General features: G+C 43.1%; 1 protein-coding gene and 1 long non-coding RNA gene across 11 annotated transcripts in view; one reads left to right on the top strand and one right to left on the bottom strand.

Moving 5' to 3' along the window:
• LOC139817545 (uncharacterized) overlaps window positions 1–21,916 on the bottom strand; it is a 205,402-nt gene that overhangs the window by 34,788 nt on the left and 148,698 nt on the right. The window lies entirely within an intron of this gene.
• The window catches only part of Mdr49 (Multi drug resistance 49), a 53,563-nt gene that overhangs the window by 27,652 nt on the left and 3,995 nt on the right, over window positions 1–21,916 (top strand). For 7 of the 9 annotated variants that reach the window (XM_071785732.1, XM_071785726.1, XM_071785731.1 and 4 more), the window contains 13 exons: window positions 6,068–6,204; window positions 8,168–8,237; window positions 8,876–8,969; window positions 9,998–10,188; window positions 10,374–10,622; window positions 11,808–12,221; window positions 12,662–13,085; window positions 14,498–14,701; window positions 15,838–16,189; window positions 16,261–16,494; window positions 16,633–17,582; window positions 19,124–19,525; window positions 19,868–20,014. In XM_071785732.1, the coding sequence (XP_071641833.1) occupies window positions 6,090–6,204; window positions 8,168–8,237; window positions 8,876–8,969; window positions 9,998–10,188; window positions 10,374–10,622; window positions 11,808–12,221; window positions 12,662–13,085; window positions 14,498–14,701; window positions 15,838–16,189; window positions 16,261–16,494; window positions 16,633–17,582; window positions 19,124–19,525; window positions 19,868–20,014 (3,846 nt within the window). In that variant the 5' untranslated portion in view covers window positions 6,068–6,089. The remainder of the gene's footprint in view (window positions 1–6,067; window positions 6,205–8,167; window positions 8,238–8,875; window positions 8,970–9,997; window positions 10,189–10,373; window positions 10,623–11,807; window positions 12,222–12,661; window positions 13,086–14,497; window positions 14,702–15,837; window positions 16,190–16,260; window positions 16,495–16,632; window positions 17,583–19,123; window positions 19,526–19,867; window positions 20,015–21,916) is intronic. The other 2 variants (XM_071785734.1, XM_071785735.1) reach the window with 1 other exon arrangement.

Below are 21,916 nucleotides of genomic sequence, written 5' to 3'. Positions count from 1 at the left end.
GGATTTTTATAACCTCTGATGAAATTTACATGAAATTTGAATTCTGAATAATTACAGAAGTTACATTCGCAAGGAATTGAGATTGACAGGGTGTCCATAAACTTATTTAAAGCTTTAAAAAGAGACGGGTACGTTGAGCACATCTGTCAAAAGATTTCGTGACAAGCAAATTCGCACAATTGGTTTTCTCTGTTATATGAGTATTACGACTGATAGCGACACGTGAATCATGATTACAATTGTTAATAATGTCTCTTAATCGGCAAGAGATACAAAATCGTGCTAATTAACATAATAATCGTGAAGATAAAAATAACTCATCAAAAACACGGAGTTATAAATAAGCACATTATATTCAACATATTCTTATGATTTCAGCAGACTTGTCATTTCGACTATATTATCAATTCTTTATTATGTTACATCTTGTTTCTCATTTATAATATAATGCATATTTTTCTCGTTCTCTCTCTCTCTCTTTCTCTTTCTCAATCTTCTCAGGATCTTTTGCATAACCGATGTCCTGAAATTACTACTACGGGGAATTCGATGTTAGATGTTCTATATAAAGATAACGTTCAGACTACCAGTATGAAACGAGGAAGATTCTTGTGGACAAGTCTGTTTCACGTTGATTCTTGTAACAGTATTAAACTGGGAACTCTCGTAACGGGATTGGACGGTCGACAAGTCAAGGATACTTAGTTGCAAGTGTTGAGACGAGGATTTTGAGCTTTGTTACTGACGAAGAGACTGTACGGCTCTAATCCCCTTCATTAAGCGAGCGCTTTAATTTCAATGCCGCGATTGCAATCGTCGCTGTTTAGTTCATCGTTAGAAATTGAACGTAATGCAGAACAATAAAATCTCCTTTAAGAAATAATGAGATGAATCTTCCTTTTTTCCATCTCATTTTCGTTAATTCGTCGCGCGTTTCCAACTTGACTCAGAATGTAATTAAAGTCTAGTTGTCGTCTATTTTTCTCTTTTACCGAATCAAGACGAAGGAATAGACGTATTATTGAATTTATAAAAAAGTTTTCAAGTTTTCAAGTTTGACAAGCATGTATTTATCTCGCGATCGGAGAAACGCTTGCGCTGCATTTATTTTATTCACGATGCAACGGAGCATCGTTGGCCGGAGTAGATGGACGTTACTTCTCGAATGTCGCACTATTTTCATCGATTTTCACAAAATTTACCACTCCGCTCCCGTATATCCAACGTGCGGCTGACCCGTACGCGTTAGAACTACTGAGAGAACTCGTTTCACGACTTTTCTCTCCATCGTATTTCCGAGGCGCGGTGTCTCCTGGGGTGAAGTCAGTTGTTCCTTTCGCAGGTTACATCGAGATACTCCGCGTATCCCGGCGGATAAAACCTCGCCTTAGTAGGGATGATCCTGCGAAATGGTCCCACGGTGGCCACGAATCGATTAGCTTCTGAAAGAACGTTGCCGGCACAAACCAAATTTCCTACCTCGTTTTATCTCGTTATTTCGAAACGTTAAAGTTTGCAACGCGTACGTCCTTTCGTCGCGACGTACGCCGAAAGAGAGAAGTAAAATATCTCGAAAACTCCGTCGCGAGAAGGTTCTTCGAATATCATGTCGTCTTTGTACGGCTGTAGTCGGAGGTAAAATTGTGAGTGTGGCTGATGCTTTGATGTGCACGTGAAAATTAAAATTAAATGTCTCCTGCGTAGTTAAAAAATTAAATTAGCAGATTTATATATATAATTAAGAAATTAATATCTTCCTATGTATCTATCTACGATCCATCCAGTTTTGTACAAAGTTCTGTTTCTATCTACGAATCTATTTGTTGTGCGATTACTTGTTCCTTGTTATGGAAGAAACTCGCAATTTTCCGCCACATTTCACCATCAGTTAACGAAGTTCATCCAAGGCATTTCCTTTTTCCTCGCACGTGGAAGTTCGCTCTCCCTCTCTACCGAAGATATCAAATCTTAGATTAATCTCTGACATGATGTATCACGCGGCCATCGATCTTCCCTTCGCCTTTCGTAAGTTGCAACATCGCTGTATCTATACACGAATGTATTATGAATAAAGATACTCCCCGAGGGTTGTATAATTCGCATGCTGAATTCCCCGTGAAGACTTTGTGACAACGAATTTGGCGTTAAAGCTAAACGTGGAACATTTAGTCAGACAATAATGGCGAGCCAGTTGACTCATAGTTAAGTTATTGCATTACGGCGAAGCAAATCGAATCTAATCTTGTCTTGTTTAATTGATAGCCACTATCTGACCTGTACTATTATGACTCGGAGAATCACTGGTCAGATTAACGATTAATGATTGATAACATCTCCCGTGATTTAGCTTAGACAGGAAAAAATGTTTAACTATTTAATCGCATGCGGACTGTACTTTTTTAGCTACACAAATTTAATTTAGTGCTTAATTATTAAAAAATCTGTTTTCAAAGAGCAAGAGAAGCCCTAAACAAGTTTTTGACATTCCGCAAAATTTCCGCCGGGAAAAAGTCAACTCCATATCCGTTGAAAAGCGCGCAGCCGAATGATTCAAAGGCGATCAAAGTCGAAAACGAATCGGAAACCCGGCGGAAAATGTTGATCGTAGATTTTAGTTTTCGCCCGTACGGTTCGTGTTCCGCACGAGTCAGACATTGCGCGCAAATACTTTCTCTCTGACTCGTTAGATTTAATTTATACCGCTAAGCGAATAACCCGTGTTACGTTTTCCTCCGCGGCTTTGGCACTTCCACGTCCACATTTTCTGCCCCTCGTGGCATCATCTCCCATTTGGAGGAAGAAGGGAGGACCGACGAAACGGATGCGGAAGCGCGGTCGTGAATCGCTGCATTACGAGCCCGGCGCACTTCGTAACGCGGCGCATTCACTGGCGAACCGCAAGAATCGCGGTTGGGTTTGAAAGTACGATGGAAATTAATTTGCCGAGCTTAACGAACCCCAAGGCCCACAAAGCAGCGGTAGGTAGTGACGGAACGTCGTGTTAATTACATTGAAACCAGCAAGAGTAGGCAAACGGCGAAAACAGATACTCATTTTTACGAGCAGAAAAAAATATCGCGACGCGCATTCCGTCCGGTTCTGTTATTCAAATTTGCTTTTTGGCACCAAAAATACATACGAGAAATACCAGTTACTTAATTGGGCAAATTTGACGAATGAGTAATTAGAGATAGCTACAAAATATTCTCAAAATGTGGTCATATTCTTCTATTTATTTCTTGTGTTATTTTTATCTCTAAAAAGAACGCAAGGATACTTTTGTTGAGTAATCTAAGTAAATATTAATTGATAATCCTGCACGTTTTTTTTTCTCTGACTATCCGTGGAGAATGTTAATTCTTAGTTCCTATCTCGAAGCAGAGGCTAATTTTTATAGTAACAAAGATTAATCCGAACCATCCTCGCGAGTCGTAAAATAATAAATTGCCGATTCCCTGGACACGTGTCTCGAGAGTCGCGGACCGCAGAAGATTACAAGACAGCCTCGCGCCGTTGGAGGTCGGCTGGGAAATTAGTTTCCGAGCTTAATGGAGTTCCGCGAGCGCGAAAGATGGGCACCTCGGAGGCGACGACTACCGACGAAAGTTTTCGCAACTTTCGCAATTTTTTCAATTAGCCGCGATTTTTCAACGGCGCGACGGAGCGCGCGACGCGCTGAGAAATGAAAGCGGGTTTACGTCCCCGTGTTTGTTGGACTCCACTCTCTACTTTGTGATTCCGTCCTAACGACGTTACCGCGTATATTGGGAAAGTCAAGCGACGTTATGAAAGTCTTAGTAGCCCGCGCGCAAAGTTCTTTATTCCGAGAGTCTGCGAGTGCCCGACGTTCATTCTTCCCGTCGACAATAACCTTTCCGTCATTAATGGGCCGTATTGTGCCCGCGCTGTATCGCAGACGAGCGACGAAACGCGGCAAATGCGTCTCGGTATCTCGGTGACGGCTATATACCTCCGTCCGACTTCCGTTTTGATCGATGATTTACGAGTCTCGAAGGAGACTCGAAAAGGGTGAAAATTGTGCGGGTATACTTTTGAAACTATCGCTCGCTCGAGTCTGCGACTCATTCTTTAGGACTTTAGGCACATCTGTTCCTTCCCCTGTTTGATATCTTTTTTTATATCTCTTTCTCCATTTCTTTTATTTGGATTCCGACAGCAATATATCTATATCTAGGCATGTGTTTTGCACAAAAAGTATCACAGGATATTCGCGATTGATATTTTAAGGTTTCCGATGGAGTTGTAATGGTTTCGAGAGCGAAAGAGAGTGAGTCGCATGAACGAGACAATTTATTTGTCGAAGCCAATAAAGTCGGTCGTGTTAAATCAACTGGAGAAAGAGGGTAAAATTTTATAAACTCCTCCGCGCGAAGCGGAGGTTAAAGCGACGGAGGAAAAAATCCCGTTCGCCTGAAGGTGAGCTTATTGAAGGTCGAGCGAGAGACAAATGAAATCGGGAAATCCTACCGTGAAATAGGATAATCTGAAACTGACGTCGCTATCCTCTTTCGCGAGCGCTTAAATACCCTCGACTTTTCAATATTTCGAACGGGAGACAAAAAGGGGCTTCGTTAGTTAAGGAAACAAAGATGAAGTCTCTCTTTTAGCGCGACAGATTCGGCAATTAATTCTCGAGCGGTGGCCAATAATTCATGGATTCGCGTTTCGTTTTACTGCGAAATGCAATCACGAGACTGCGATCGATAACGATACGGCGATACGAGACTAATAAAGTCCTAGCGACAAGTATTACCTCCATATCGAATAACGGGTGAGGGAGGATCGCGATTACATCTCATTCGATACACGATGATTTAGTAATTTAGTCTAAACGGGGTGATTTAGTCTGTGAAACTTGGCAAAGTGATAAGAAGTTTGTTTCGAATTAATTGGAAATGAAGATAAATCATGATAACGAAAGTCACAAAGCGTAAATAATTCTATGGACCCTAACGCCGCCCTAATTTTGAACACGTCACCACGAAGATAACATAATTCTGACTATATATATGGCTATGATAATGACCATATGGTCACGGCAAATAAACAGACATGTGATGGTCATTTCGTACTCCATTGAAGACAGATCGGAATACGTGAGACATCTGAATAAGATACGAGGAGAATGTTGGAAACAAGATTTGTATAATTTCGAGGAATTGAACTCTTTTACCCATATTCGCGGGCACGAGGGACATTATCAGGAAGAAGTCCGTAATCGCGCGATCACACGAGCGCGACCATCGCAATCCGTCCGATCGGATCGGTCGAGGGCCGCGTGAAACGCCCCTCGTCAGTGCTTTTTCACTGCTCTAACGAGGTCTTGTTCGTCCGCGCTTTTCATCGCGTTCTTAAAAGCTTCGGCGAGCCTTAACGTCGTTCCTGGCCGACCTTTCGCCCCGATGTCGTCGTCCGTTTCTCTTCTTTAACAGCACGAACCTGATATCCTGTCTGCATATCGAAAGAACCATCGATCCGCCCGCGCCGGCCGGATAAAGTTTCGTTTTATTCGACGTATCGAAAAAGCGAATCGACATTTCTCTTTTACAAGGGGGCCGTGTCGCGCGTGACCGACGGGGAACAGGATATCTTTAATATAGGATGGAACGTAGAGTGAATTCGTCGTTGCTGTTAATGCAGCTTGTAGCGGCCGATCGATTAATTAACGTGGCTAGCGCGGTGTCTAATCATTGTTTAGACTGAGGTATTTCAACATGCAAACATATGATATAGTGGATAATGGCGGGAGTAAATAGGGGCACTATTTGCGTCACCGCTAGCATGACTAACTGCGATACGTTTGATTTCGAGCAAACTGTCCATCTCCGAGTCCGATATCTCAACGATGAGATTTCTCTTTGCTCGACATTCGCCATAATTAAAGATAAAACGTTAGGAATGTAACAAAAGGCAAAAAGTAAAAGAGGCGAGAGATTCAACGACTTAAGAATCAATTAACTGTAAATTCGGTTTTTGTCCGACTCAATTAAAGGTTTAGATCACTGCAAAATGTCTTCACGATTTTCGTTCCTTCTTATGATTGCAGAGTCGTTAATTGAAAATGCACAATGACGCAGCGAATTTATCCGTTATCCACGAATCCCCGCGAGGGGTCACCGGATATCCAAATGGAGACGCTCATGGCAAATCACTCCCCCCGCCAGGGAAAGATCCTCTCGAGATGTAAGTATTTACACTGTCGGATATAAACTGGTTTGCTTAAAAGTCAGCTTTTTATTTATCGCACTTTACCACGTTATTTGATGTGGAGTTAAGTTACGAACAATCAGTTATCATTGTTATCAATCTGGATTCGCAAATGCAGAAGTTTCACTTAATTAAAAATCCGATAGATCACAGAATGTTACTTAATTCCATATCGCATAACAATATAATGAACAACTTGATCAAATCTGAGTGCTTTATTTCAAGTGGCTTGAGATATTACTGTGTGTTTGCTTCGATGTTTGCAAAAGTTTGCACGGAAGTTTTTTTATATTGAACGATTATAACTATCGATGGGGAATAATTCAGTTATCATCGTATTTGTATTTAACCATAGAAGAGAAAATCTGTTATTATTAATTTTTTAGATAGGAATGAAAAAAGAAATCAGTTTGCATTCAAACGGAAATGAGTAATTGTTGCTGAATAAAAAACTATTTTACTAAAAAATTGTAAAAGATAAAATAATTTCAAAACTAGCCTAGAGCGAAAGATCATACAGAAGATATATTGGATTATTATGCTTTTCATCATGATCATAGACACAATACATATAAAGTATTATGCATGTTATTCTTCGCGACTAGTATGAATAGAAAACCACATATCTTCTCAAGATAATAAAAAAGTTCTCGTTGAAAATAACTGTTCTACTGCTCACTTTTAAGTGAATACATTAATGTATCCAAGTACAAGTTCGGTGGATCTCATTTAAGTTCTGCGATAAAAGTGAGCTACGAATTATTCAATAAATCTACGAGGAAAACGTATTTAAGAGGCACTAAATATCTTACTGTTGAAATTCCCAGGACTGGCATTCGTCTTAATGCTTTCACGAGAGTCGCGACTAAGAAAGTTTTTCTGAGGAACGATCGGTTACACAGACACCGTGAAGTATATAGAGGTTGTGACAGTGTCGTAATGAACCTTCGAACCGGAATTGTAATTGAAGTCCAAAATTGCCATTAGGAATTATCATTTTATCCTAAATATTTTATTATCATATTTATTATTATTTTATTTCAGTAAATCCGCGATAAACACGGGACAAAATATTCTTAAGTGAATACGTGTTTTCCTTACGAGAAGCAACAAAATAATAACTCGTTTCCTGTGCTTCCCCCCGCTAAAGATCTGCCTTCAATAATTTCCAGAATAAATTTTCGCAAGTTTATGCTCGACGCGGTGAAACCGTAGACCTGACGAATTTTGCGCGAAAATACGCTGACGCTAATACGTCCTCGAGTATGCGCGGCGCTGTTATTACTTCAGGTGGCAAAGCTTCCTATATTCCGTGCCGATCGTAGATTTGTCGGGGGAGTTTCTAACAGCAATTACGTCGCTAATGGAGCCCCCACGGAGAGACGCCGCCGCGCCGGTCGACTTTCGCCAAAGTCTCTCATCCAGGACTACTCTTCTGGTTCCTGGGCTTTGCGACGACTATGTCGAAACTTTCCGCGGATCCCGATAGTTTTTGCGCTCCCGCCAAGTTACCCAAAGAAAACCCTCCACCGCGTCCTCATTGATCCTTAAATTGTCGATTTACGAAGATCCTCCGTTTGATTCACGATTTCTAGCCGAAGAGACCATTTTGGGTGATTCGTCGAATTATTTTCTTGGAACGGCAATAACAATCTCTAGAAATGCGACCGCGATCAAGATAGATAAAGCCACGTCTGCTAATGTCTCTCTTTATCATTTCTTAACGAAAAGCGTAATAATCCAGCTGCGTGACGTGTGTGATATACGATTCGAAAATACATAAAAGACATTTAGAATCCCGTCAATCTCGCCATTGTCATGTTATCTCGCGGTTAAATGCAATAAACGACGATGACACGTTATTTGCAGCACGCTTTGCATTTAAATGTGTCTGTGGAATTTTTTGTGTGTACGGTATCTCTTGTATATCTAATTTCAGACACGCTACAAGACAAGGAGAGGGATAAACACGAAGCCGAATACATGCTATGGGAAAATGGCAAAGAAATGTACGAATGAGCTTGTTACAGATTGTGACGTATATATCTAGAAGTAAATATACGAGACGTAGAGACTGAATAATGGATCATTGTGCGCGGCAGGGCTCGCCGGCTTATTAACGTTTTAATACGGCCAGAGGAGGCTCGCATAAAACTTTTACGGACTGTATATGATTTCGTACGGGGAAACGCATATGTGTTTTTTACGAGGATGTTTCCGGCATCAAAACCTCCTCGTCTCTTTCACCGCCTCGTAAAAATAACCGTGTCACTCATTTATCATTCATCCTATTTTTTGGTGGTTGTAATGCAATTTCAGATATCGCGAAATGTCCTCTGGTACGATGGTTCCTAATCCTTCGGATGCTCGACACTCGTTGGATTCTCCTAATTCCTTTCCCTATACCACTGCGAAAAATGTGTCCAGTCTTGTTATTTGTGCCCGAGTCAACGGACAGTGAAATAGACGAGAATTTAACTGGGTGCATTTTTTGACAAATTTAAAATGAATGTGTCACACTCTTCCCGACTGAGAAATTTGAGCAAAATCCATAGAAAAGTATGGGAAAGATCGGTTCGTTGAATAAATATCGAATTTTAATCTCAAGGATTTCAATTAACGATCGATTTGGATCTTGTGTCGACAGGGAATTCATACCATCGGAAACGAAGGCGGAGGAAAAGGAGGACAAACCAGCGTCGGAGCCGTCATCGCTGCCACCCGTGCCATACTACAAACTGGTGAGTTTTCCCTGTTAGAATAATTTATGAGGGTGTCCTCGGTCGAAATTCATGCGCGACATTCCCTGCGGCGGAGGCCGGTATATTTGAGAAATCGAGAATATACGGGGTGTCCGTCCCATACCGTCCTCCACTCTTCCGAAAGGAAGAGATAACTCTATATAGATTCTTTATCGAAAGTCGAAGCCGCTGTTCCAAACGTTCGATTGCTCTACAACTCGGAAACTATTAGCGTGTCAATATTCCTCTAAAGATAAGTCGACTCTAACGAAGCGGATGAAGAGAACGCGAATGGAAATTCGACACACCGTACTTACACGTTTTTTACGCGACGTTGCACTAATATAAACGAAATGGAAGCAAGACGCGCATTCCGGGGTGGAGTGGATCCGCCGGCGAAACCGTTAAGAATGTTACTTCTCTCCCGATTGCACCGACTGTGGGGCATCTAAACGCGCGACAGTGATTAATGACACTGCTCTCTGTGATAAACGACAGTTAATGACTCATTGCCGGGATACATTTGTATAATTTTCCGCATTATAATTCCCCCATTTAATAGACCATGAACTCTCCCGCACGCTCGGGAATTAAACTCGAACGATATTTTTCACGACGCCGTAAATTCGAATACGTTTTTCGGTCAATTATGATTGTTCTTGCGTAGAAGTAGGTTGCGTGGTCGCTCGTCAATCATGGTTAGTCGGGTATTAATTTTTTGCAAGCTAATCTCTCGGAAAGCGCGAATCCGCGCTGCTGAATCATTCAAAAACGCGCGAATTCGCCGCGCCGAATAACTCGTACACGTGCTTGCGAAACTTTTCCGAAAAAAAAAAACATTCCGCGCTTTAAATACAGAAATCGTGTTCTCTTTTACATTCTTATAGATCTCGCGTATCTCAATAAATTCCATATAGTTGCGCTATTCGTAAATTTTGAAGCGCAATAGTAATATTTACGACGGCAAAAATTGTACCGTAAGTGTGGCTAGTAATATAAATATGTTACAATTGTTTCAAATTTATCAGTTTCGATTTGCGACGTGGGGCGAGTTGATGCTGGTCTTCTTAAGCCTGATACTGGGTGGCCTCGTAGGCTTGACCATTCCAGTTTCAATCATTCAATATGGTGAATTCAGCACTCTGCTATTGGATCGTCATAGGAATGACACAACCACACCAACCGTCATAATGCCGTGGTTCGGGGGTGGCAAGATTTTGTAAGTAACATTTCATCTCTTTATACCTTCAAGAATTGATAGTCTTCCCGCGAGATACATTTTATAACGACAAGGAGAACATGTATCATGGTGTGACAGATTCCTGAAAATAAATCCCCTCGAACGCCGGATCGGGGAAAGCAGAGTGTTATTTTATTGTGACGCAAAAAAAAATGTTATTTCAGACCTGCTAATGCAACTCACGAAGAGAAGATGGACGCTCTTTATGACGATTCGGTGGCTTTTGGCGTCTCATGCGCGGCGCTATCGGCGATTATGTTCGTCCTTTGCATGACCATGGTCGACTTGCTCAATCTCGCTGCCTCTAGACAAATCTCCAGGATACGCAAGATGTTTCTAAGATCCGTTCTTAGGCAAGACATGTCGTGGTACGACACGAACACGTCGACCAACTTCGCGAGCAGAATTAACGAGTGAGTTTTCTTCTTATCATTGCGCTGATGTGTCGTATTGTATCACATACAGATAATAGGGATCGATCGCAAAATTCACCGTGACAAATGACTACGCAGTGTCGTTCATCAAATGTTTAATCAGCATCAGTAGCATTAAATCGCTGAGACAGAGCTGTGATTACAAAATACAATTAACAACAACAATCGCATCGACTCGTTAAAAGAGATATTATTTAAAAAATACGAAAGCTGCGCAAATTTTTTGATATTTGAAGCATCTCGGATGACTCTCGGTATGATCTCTCTTTACGAAATAATGTCAGCGGGGACAATATTCGTACCTTCACGCGTCGATGCGTCCTCAAAGGAAAGACGACGTTGTACCTTCGATTTTCGAGACCGTCAATGTAAACGCGGGACGGATGCGGGGAGCAAAGTTCAGGAGGCGAGAACCTGTGTGTTCATCAACAGGTGGGCGTTTACTCGAAACTCGAAAAGCCTGTTCTCACACTATCTCTGCCTTCGCTCGCATTACACCGTATAGTAATTGGACGAGCGACTCTTATTAAGTTATTAGCCGTGTAAATCGCAAATATGTTAATTTTTATCTCGAGATAGCCGGTCCCGTTAGTCGGTCACGATTCCATTTTTCTACATCGCGATAAAGATAGGGAGGAAACGCGCAACAAGAGATAAGCTTTAATTGCGCTTTAGCGTATATGTAATTAAACGCATTTATTGTTATTACAATTACAGTTCATTGCAGACCGAGTGTCTGCAATAAACATGATAACAGCAATGTCGCTCAGTATTTTGTTATCTAAAAAAATATATATCTAGTAGAATATACAGAAATTGATCGCGTCTACTTTCCATTGATCGGCTATCGATTGTTCAACAATATATAGTCAACGTTACATAAAGATTTTTAATCTTGTGGCAGATGGGCTGTGTGGAAAAAATATCAGATAGCGATAACGTCGCCAATGACAGACGCTGATAAACGTTGATCTCGATCAAAACTCGGTTCCGGAGCTTCGAGCACGTGCTTGCTTAAAAGCTGAATCTTGAGACTAACTTTCGATTATGTAGAAAATGATATTAAGCCGAAATAGGATCGCGAAGGGGATCAAAGGATTTATTTAGCTATTACATCAACGGATATACGATAAAATGACGATATGTCGCCTATCTTTTTTACAGTGATTTGGAGAAGATGAAGGACGGCATGGGAGAAAAGTTAAGTGTCATCACGTATTTAATGACCTCGTTCTTCGCTTCCGTCATCATCTCGTTCGTGTACGGCTGGAAGTTGACCCTGGTCATGCTAAGCTGCGCGCCGATCATAATAATCGCTACAGCCTTTGTCGCCAAGGTGCAAAGTTCACTCTCGGCTAAGGAGCTGGCGGCCTACGGTCAGGCCGGTAGCGTCGCCGAGGAAGTTCTCGCCGCCATCAGGACCGTAGTCGCTTTTAACGGCGAGCAGAAAGAGGTGGAAAGGTACTCGGAGAAACTCGTGCCCGCGGAACGAACTGGCATCAGGAGAGGCATGTGGTCCGGAATCGGCGGCGGCATCATGTGGTTTATCATATATCTCAGTTACGCGTTGGCGTTCTGGTGAGGATGCATGTTTATTATCGCAAAAAGCATCGCGTTATTCGCACAAGTCTATGCTCTGTGAATATTTTTTTAAAATTCGATAACTTATTGTTAGATGAGATATCAGAAGTATGTCACGCGTGTCGTAATTGAAAATCTGGTTCTCGTGATAAAATATATGTCCATTTTTGCTAAATGAGCTATAATGAACGTCTGATTGTTCTGACGTTGTTTTGTCGAACGTAATTATTTCGCTTGAATTTTGTATCTATCTTATTTAACCATATGAATAAAAATTCTCATCTTTCTATAAATATAATATAAAAGCCACAAGATAGATAATTGGGCACTTACGTATAGAATAGTGCCGTTCCTTTTTACGCAGTTCGAAAAAAAAGCTTTCCCGAGGACGTGTCACGCTCCAAAACCGCAAAAAGTAGATTTTCCCTTGCGCGCAGGTACGGGGTGCAATTAATCCTGGACGACCGCTCGAAAGAAGTAAAGGAGTACACGGCAGGGGTATTAGTGATCGTGTTCTTCGGCGTTTTAACCGGCGCGCAAAACATGGGCCTGACCTCGCCGCTTCTCGAGGCATTCGCGATGGCGAGGGGTTCCGCGGCCGCGGTATTCAACGTCATCGATCGCGTGCCGTCGATCGACAGCCTCAGCAAGGAGGGTCGCCGGCTGGACACCGTCAACGGTGAGATCGAGTTCAGGAACGTCGCGTTCCGCTATCCGGCGAGGAAGAACGTTCAAGTGCTCAAGGCGCTGAATCTGAAGATCAATCGCGGCGAAACGGTGGCGCTCGTAGGTGAATCCGGATGCGGTAAATCCACCTGTGTGCAGCTCGTTCAACGGCTCTACGATCCCCTCGAAGGACAAGTCAGTAGCGACTTATTATTAATCGGATTCTTTTTTTTTCTCGCCAGAAAGAGTATTCGCTGCTTCGTCCAAATTATTGATTTTCATCGCGTACAACGCACGCAGTGCGGAGCAAAGAACGCGTTAACTTAAAGACGTAAGAATTTTGGATACCGCACTTCATTCCTTTGTTTACGCGAGAGACATATTGTAAACCGGTTTATATGAAATTTTTTAATGGCAAAAGCGTATAAAGATAGAGAGCGGCGCGACTCGCGCACTATGACGGGCGTTGTTACGTGGGGAACAAAGTTAATAACAGCATATATAGCGCCATAAATGGTCTAAGTGACGTTTTTATCCCTCGCGAAAATACAGTGACGCTGAATAAATGGCGTTGCGCTGTGGTAATTTACTTTGGCGTTGTTCGGAAAATAATTGTTTTACGGTCATCATTCCCGTATTACATTTTCCATTATTTCCCGTCGAACGTTTTCGAGCGTCGGTGTCGGCTCACTTATCCTGTTTATGTTTTCACAACGGGGAAAAGTCGCGACGGGAGAAAATAGTGGGCTCTTTCCGCCACGCTTTCACGCGCGCGAGAGAGAGAGAGAGACATAGAGACGATCGGTGTCGCTAGATTCTCATACGATCGAGATCGCGCGCGGTGAAGAATGTCGTTACAATTTTATAACGCAACAGCGATTTTTACGGCGCCAAAGTAGCTGTGGGTATAGTAACGCAGCATCCTGCGTGTAATAAACATTTTATGTTTTATACCCTGCGGCTTTTTACCGCGCCCTACCCAACGGATGTATCACGCGTGTGTGTTCGATAAAGTTGCAAACTAAAAGTTCGCTTTTAGTTACATGTAATATTAAAATGCTGCATACGTGCAGTTTCCCATAGATCGTTTCCGTGGTACACGCATATAAAAATATGATGACTATTTCTTTCGGCGTTACGTTATTTATGTACTCTTTTAATCTCACGTTTTGCTTTACAATTTTGTTTTGCTCGTATTTTTATTTCATAATTCTACACATATCTAATGATTGCTAATATTTTATTTTTATTGTTATTACGATTCAAAATTGGGAAAACAGTAACGCTCAGCAAAAAAGAAATATATACCTAATTGTAAGATATATATATATATATATATATATATATATATATATATATATATATATATATATGTGTGTATTCTGCTTAGAAATTATATTATTAATTTTATGGCTATTTAAGAAGTCTGTCCTGCCTAGCAATTATGTAACAGCGACGTTTGTTTTCAAACGGAGTTCTCCACGTCATTATCGTTCCACTCAACTATCAATTCTCATTTCGCGCGAAATGTTAGCACGTTAACACGGCATACGTGTGGGTACATAAAGGGAGACAATTTCCAGGAGTTCCCATATTTTCCTGTGCAGGTCCTGCTGGATGGGGTCGACGTGTCGACGTTGAACGTTCAATGGCTGCGCTCGCACATCGGCGTGGTCGGTCAGGAGCCGGTGCTCTTTGACACAACGATACGCGAGAACATCCGTTACGGAAATGACAGCATTACCGAGGAGGAGATGATCAAAGCCGCGAAGGAAGCGAACGCTCACGACTTCATCAGCAAACTACCGGAGGTGAGCACCGCCGCCCTTTTCTCGTAGTCCAGCCGCGCCCTTTGCCCGTCCGGAATTATAGCTTCCTTTTGGTCGTGCTTCGACAGCTTCATCGGGAAGTCACAGAGCCGGCGAATACGTCGGCGCTGTCACTCGATTGAAAACCGAACGAAGACATTGTATCCGTTCGACATCTGTCTCTTCTACCGAGACTCATCAGCACGTTTGCACGGAATATGTTGAATCGATCGTGGAACGAACGTAATCGCTAATAATGATAACCTCGATGATAACTGTTATTTAGAATCACGATAATGACAATGCTCAAACTTGAAATTGCCAAAATCCTTGAGAACATTTTAATTTTGATAATCTGTAAAATTTCATCACCATGAGAAATTGCGCGTATTTGAAGCTAATCGATGAAACCTCATTAAACGGGAGTTTTGAGATTTCGGCGAGCGTAATTAAAGAGGAAAATTAATAATGAACGAAACGAGGGGGCGTGATTTTCCCAAATTAATTCTCCGACTGGATATAACCGTTGTCATCGCGCGTTGCGATGTGTTAACAATAGTCTCAGGTGTGCCTGGCAGTCCGCGCGCAAACAGGCGATAAAACACGCGTGTTAAACCGTGCGCGGAGCAAATAACATTACCCGAGATTGCGCATGTGTCAACTATTAGGTGTTTATTAGCGGATTATCGGTAGGTGAATCGATAGTCCCATTGGATCGCTGTCCGCGTTTGCACACACATTTCGGGTTTATCCGGTTTATACGTTCGCAAGCGCTACAATTTAACCGCGCAGCTTCCGTATCGTTGGAAAAATGAGATTTGCACGGGCATCTCGGTGTAAGTTCATCAGAAATGTAATCAGCGCACCCCATTTGCATTGCCGCGATAATATTTGTGGACAGTGACTGTCGTTATCTGTTAAATCGCGTCGAATGTATGTGGATTTAATCGACATATCGTACAGCAAGCGTTCAAATACGGCAGAATGTAATAGAATGTAATAGAATAGTAGACAATTCGGATGAATTTCTCTCGATTCCAAAATTTAATCTTTTTTGAGACACGTTCTGCGATGTCGCATCCCAATGTCAATTCGCGCACAAAGATCGGAACGATGAAGCGGCCGGTTTTTTAATTCAGGGATACGACAGTCCAGTGGGCGAGAGAGGCTCTCAGATGTCGGGTGGACAAAAGCAGAGAATCGCCATCGCACGTGCGCTGGTGAGAAATCCGGCGATTCTTCTGCTGGACGAGGCGACTTCTGCATTGGACGTTCACAGCGAGGCGACCGTGCAGAGAGCCCTTGACGCGGCAGCGAAGGGAAGAACGACGATTATAGTCAGTCATAGACTCTCCACCATCACGAACGTCGACAGGATCGTGTTTATTAAGGACGGGGTCGTCGTCGAGCAAGGGACCCACGAGGAATTGATGGCGCTCAAAAAATACTATTACGGACTGCATTCCGTCCACGTGGAGAACGCAGCTAAAGGTGCGCTCTAGCTCGTTTATCCGTGAATGTTAAGATACACGATTAATTTTCCGCTATTCGTCACTATATAGATAGGGCCAGTGCTGCCAAGAGGACTGCTGCCAAGATCGCAATGTCCCCGAAGATGAGGAAGAATCCGCCGTTGAGCAAACAATTTTCCACGTTATCCGCACACTCCCATCGACTCTCTCTCGCGAGATCCGATTCCTCAGAGGAGGATTTGGAAGAGTACGAGAAACCTTATGACGCGCCTATGATGAGGATATTCGGATTAAACAGGCCGGAATGGCCATTAAATTTGACCGGTAATTTCTAGCTAACGGGAACAATGATAGTAGTGAATCTGTTGACAGTTCAGGCCTTATGAGATCATGTAGAAAGTACAAAAAGAACCGAGTAGTAAAATATCAATAAAAGAAGAAATAATTTACGATTTCTTGCAGGATGTATCGCGGCAGGGGTGGTAGGCGCTTCCTTCCCAGCCTTCGCTATTATATTCGGTGACATTTACTGGGTACTGAATCTTCCCGAGCCCGCCGACGTCATGAAATATACCATTTTCCTCTCGATACTCTTCATTGTCATCGGCGTGATCACAGGTATCAGTACTTTCCTGCAAATGTACATGTTCGGCCTGGCAGGCGTGCGTATGACGACGCGAATAAGGAAGACGGCGTTCAGCGCAATGCTGAAGCAAGAGATGGGCTGGTACGACGAGGACTTGAATAGCGTAGGCGCGCTCTGCGCGAGGCTCTCGGCGGACGCCGCGGCCGTCCAAGGCGCGACTGGAACTCGCATCGGCTCCATGCTCCAGGCCTTCTCGACCCTCGTGATCGGAATCGGCATATCCTTGTATTACACCTGGAAGATGACGCTGGTCTCGGTGGTGTCAATCCCGCTGGTGCTCGCCGCGGTGTTCTTCGAAGCGCGAGTCATGGGCGGCCAGGGTATGCAGGAGAAGAAGAAAATGGAGTCGGCCACTCGGGTAGCCGTCGAGGCGATAACCCACATACGTACGGTCGCCAGTCTCAACAAGGAGGACGTTTTCTTCAAGAGATACTGCGTGGAACTGAACCGCGTCGCCCAGGCAACGAGAATCAGAAACAGGCTGAGAGGTTTAGTGTACTCGTGCGGTCAGACCACGCCGATGTTCGGTTACGCCATAAGTTTGTATTACGGAGGATACCTGGTGGCCAGAGAGGGACTCGAGTACGATAAAGTCATCAAAGTGTCGGAAGCGTTGATCTTCGGCTCGTGGATGCTCGGACAGGCGCTCGCCTTCGCGCCGAACTTCCAAACGGCTAAGATCTCGGCCGGCAGAATCTTCAAGCTGCTCGACAGAGTTCCAGAAATCACTTCGCCACCGGGCTCAGAGGGAAAGGATTTAGACTGGGTGAGCTCGCTTTGATATTCCGCATATTCGGTTTGTAAACTCGGCTACTCGTGAAGTAGCCCGTGAGTACGTAACGCGTTTTGAGCACTGCGCACTTTCTTTTCGTTATACACATGTATTTAGTTGCGGTCATTAAATGAATAATATTTGCGAGATTCAAATTGCAGTTGGCTTTGAATCGCCAACATGTGAAATGATTAAATAATAATAATGAACGAAAGATAGGACATGTAATTAAATTTTGCTAAGAGAATAGAAAATTTGCGCAAAGAACGTAAAGTAATAAAGAACGGGACGTGTACATAATTAGTTTTAACTTTTAATTAATCTCTTACAAAGTTAATCGAAATTTACGCGACACTGAACATAGCATTTAAATTGGCTACTGAATCGTAAAATTATTAGCCTTAGTGATTTGTTTTAACACACGTGCCGAGTGTCATTGGACGCCGACGTGATTCACGTGTTTCATTACGGAATAATTTCCCTTGTAAATGAAGTAAATGAGTTTCCAACTGAATAATCAGACTAACAAAATCGAATTGATCGAATTGAAAGCGAAGAAATGTTTGCATATTTTTATGTATAAAAAACAAAAAGAGAATTCGATATAAGTGAACTTGACCGATATGTGATATGTAACACAAGTAGATAGAAATAAGACTTATACGGTATTTAAAAAATTCCTATAGATTCCAAAGATAGTTTCAAAAAACAAAATTATCAACGGTCTGTTTTATAGTTCTCCGAAATCTTTGTAGAAGCGCTTTTATCTCGTTGTAAGACGCAAAATCAGTGTAATGCAAGATTTATTACATACAGCACGCTAAATAGTACTCTATTATTTAATCTATTATTAAGAAGATTATTAAACGAGATCTCTAACGGAGCTACATAATTTATAATGCACTCGACAAACTGCTTACGTAACCACGTTGCATAGAGCGCGCAGGGATCGCAAACAGTTTTGACGATTCGCGCAACGTGCGCGGCGGACGCGCAAATTAATCCGATAATTACCGCGACGCCTTGCCGTAAATGCCGCTGATTGCCGGATGCAAGTTTAATCTTCGCATCGAAACGCGGTTTTCCGTTTCGTTTGCAGTTCATCGTGTTTGTAAATGTACCCGCGCGCGCAAGTCGGAACACCTGCGCAAATGATATTACATCCGTTAGAAATTTACGGCTGTTTGATAAGCATTGCTCCGAGCAGTGTCTCGTTAATTACGTTCAAGACGCGAAATTGATTTCGTTGAGAACCAACACCGGTATCTGAGAGTACTTGGCGTAAATTAAATCAAGCGTACTCCGCGTTAAATATCTCCAACTCATAATCCAGTTGATCGTGCCGTTGCAATAATTGTCCCCTTACAATAACTCCGAAGAAAGAAAAAAGAAATGAAACGAGCTCCTCCGCCTCCGCTGCTTTCCGTATCGCGGGATTTAGAAAAGGCAAGCGACGCGTAAATTACGGGATTAACGCGAGTCCTCGAATCTTCCCTCCCCGGCTAACGAGTCGCTTTGTGTTTTTGCCCTCGCAGAAGGCAGACGGCTTGATACAATATTCGAAGCTCAACTTCCATTATCCGACGCGGCCGGAGATGCCGGTGCTCAATGGGCTGAATCTGATCGTGAAACCGGGCCAGATGGTGGCCCTCGTGGGTCAGAGTGGCTGCGGGAAATCCACCTGCATTCAACTGCTGCAGCGGCTCTACGATCCGCTCTCCGGCACCGTGACATTGGATCGACGTGACATCGCCTCGGTTTCGCTGGGCAGGCTCAGATCGCAGCTCGGCGTCGTCGGGCAGGAGCCGGTGCTCTTTGACAGAACGATCGCGGAGAACATCGCTTATGGCGACAACAGCCGACAAGCGGCCATGAACGAGATCATCGAGGCCGCCAAAATGTCAAACATCCATACATTCGTCTCTTCGCTACCATTGGTTAGTTTGCCGATGTTATACAATACCCGCGTATGAGTTACGCGCAGCGAAAAATCTGGAGTATATTTTTAAAAAAGAGAGAAACAAGAGCCTTTTTTGTACTGCTACGTGTAATAAAAATACCACGAGAATATATATAAATGTAATGTTAACATTACAATAGGTTTCAAAAAATTTTTTAAAAGTTACAATTATTCGAAAGAAAAGAGAATAAAATATAAAAGCTATGAGGAGAGATTTAATGTATTAATATTTCATTAAAGTATTATTAATACTTTGTAACCATTTCTTCTATCTCTGCGATTAAATATAATCCTGTTTCTTTTTTATTTGCTTATTTAGGGTTACGACACGAGGTTGGGATCAAAGGGCACTCAGCTTAGTGGTGGGCAGAAGCAACGAATAGCAATCGCACGTGCGCTATTGAGAAATCCTCGAGTCTTACTGTTGGACGAAGCCACTTCAGCCCTCGATACTCAGAGCGAGAAGGTGAGAACCGTTACGCTGCTCTCCTAAAAGAAACTACTCGCGAATAATTTTTTCCTTGTCGCTTATTAACCGTACAAAACGTTCTACGCGAGATTCGCAGAGCGGAACAATCACTATTCGGATGACGTGTCCAACTTCCGTTTTTTTTTTGCACGGTGTAGGGTGTACGATTTCTCGATTAACGGTGTATCATAATTCCCGAGATTGCACTTCGGCGCTGGAATAACGTCGCAGGCCGTCGATGACGAGATCGACACGGCGAGATTGGAAGTCCGATTGAAAATTTTCCGAAGGGGCACGAGGCCGTTATCGTTTTCGCGAAAGACCGACCGGCGACGGGCAATCGAGTTAATGGTCGTCGGAAGTGACGGAGGCGACGGTTTGTTTCGGCCGTGTGTCTCCCTCGGGCGTCATCCGCGGATTTTCTTCAGCAAAATTTCACCGGCGGAAACGCGTACTTCATAATGCCCGGCTGCTATACAGTTGTTAAGAACGTCTGTTGCACTCTCGCGCGAAATTTCGCTGCTTCAGTCGACAGGAAGATAGCGCTTGCACATGGTGCTTGTTTTTTTTCCCCCCCATTCGCTCGTAGGTTGCATTAACTCCGAGTCAGCATCGAGTTTTTAGGTCAATCCATTTTAGCTACGTTTTCCTTTACGCTGCACGAAACAAGTGTATATATTCATGTTTTGTATGAGGAAGGAAACGAAAAACGCAACGAAAATACAAATGAAATAGACAGACCTTACAAGGAAAAAAAATATAAACTTTATTTTTAAGAGTTGTTTCTACACAACTGGAATTTCTAAGATCTGTATGAAAATTGTCCCATTTCAAATTACAAAATAATGAGAGATTAGACAAATTAGAAATGACGCTTAATTAATTTCTCGCGCACGATCCAAGCGAAGCGATTCGCATTTTTAATGAGAGACAGAGAGAGTGGGCGGCTATTGAATACAAATACATATAGCACAATACACGTATAGCACGTAAACATCGCGGAACTATTTCCGATAAGCAATAACGTGTGCGATATAGTCGGCGGAATCGGATAATAAATATCTGAGTATTTATACGGTGTCCACTGTGTGCAGCGGAGCGTCGACTGTGCGGCGATTTCGCGGTGATCTAAACTATCGCGCGGTGAGTGCAGCGCGGCGGGATGAATATTAACGAGACCCAGGTGAATTTAGATGAAAAATACAGGTAGAAAGAGCGCGCGGCGAAATAATGCCCGCATATTATGCGGCTGTATGGCCGACACGCGTTGTGTATGTTAATTCCGGCGTGTTCGATTAAAACCCGGTGATACTCCCGCATCGGCCCTCTGTCGCAGGAACGGCTCAAATTGCATAGCCGCGCAATCACATTTTTTCCATTCCCACGCGTAAAGCAATTTCATAAAAAAAAAAAGATTATCATGGCACGCGATAATCTGTCAAACAGCCTGTAGATGCCGACAGCGAGATATATTTCTTTTATTTTCTCTCTCTCTCTCTCTCTCTCTCTCTCTCTCTCCCCCTCTCTCTCTCTCTCCCCCCTGATCCCTCATTCTCGATGTCGAATTGCCGGATGAACCGACTACCGCGCCATTTCCGGTGTTATCGGCGCTAACAATCGGAAATGTTCGGTTTTACGAGCAAGCGGTTGTTGCACCCCTGTCGGGAAACGACTTCGTCGCGGCCAAATGAATTTCGCGGCAATATTGTTTCCGTATCGACCCTCTTCCCCCCTCTCTATCTCTCTCTCCCTCTCTCCCTCTCTCTTTCTCTCTCTCGGAACACGATCCCACGACGTCGCCCATCCCTCCGTTTGTCGTCGGGTCCCGTAAAACGGGAAAGTGCTTACGTTCGATTAGCCCCTCTAAGCGTCGCGCCCGAATCGCTTCCCTGATTTAAA

Source organism: Temnothorax longispinosus, chromosome 8, assembly GCF_030848805.1.
Source record: "Temnothorax longispinosus isolate EJ_2023e chromosome 8, Tlon_JGU_v1, whole genome shotgun sequence".
NCBI lineage: Eukaryota > Metazoa > Arthropoda > Insecta > Hymenoptera > Formicidae > Temnothorax > Temnothorax longispinosus.
Note: the sequence above shows the minus strand (reverse complement) of the source record. Positions and strands in the feature narration are given on the sequence as shown.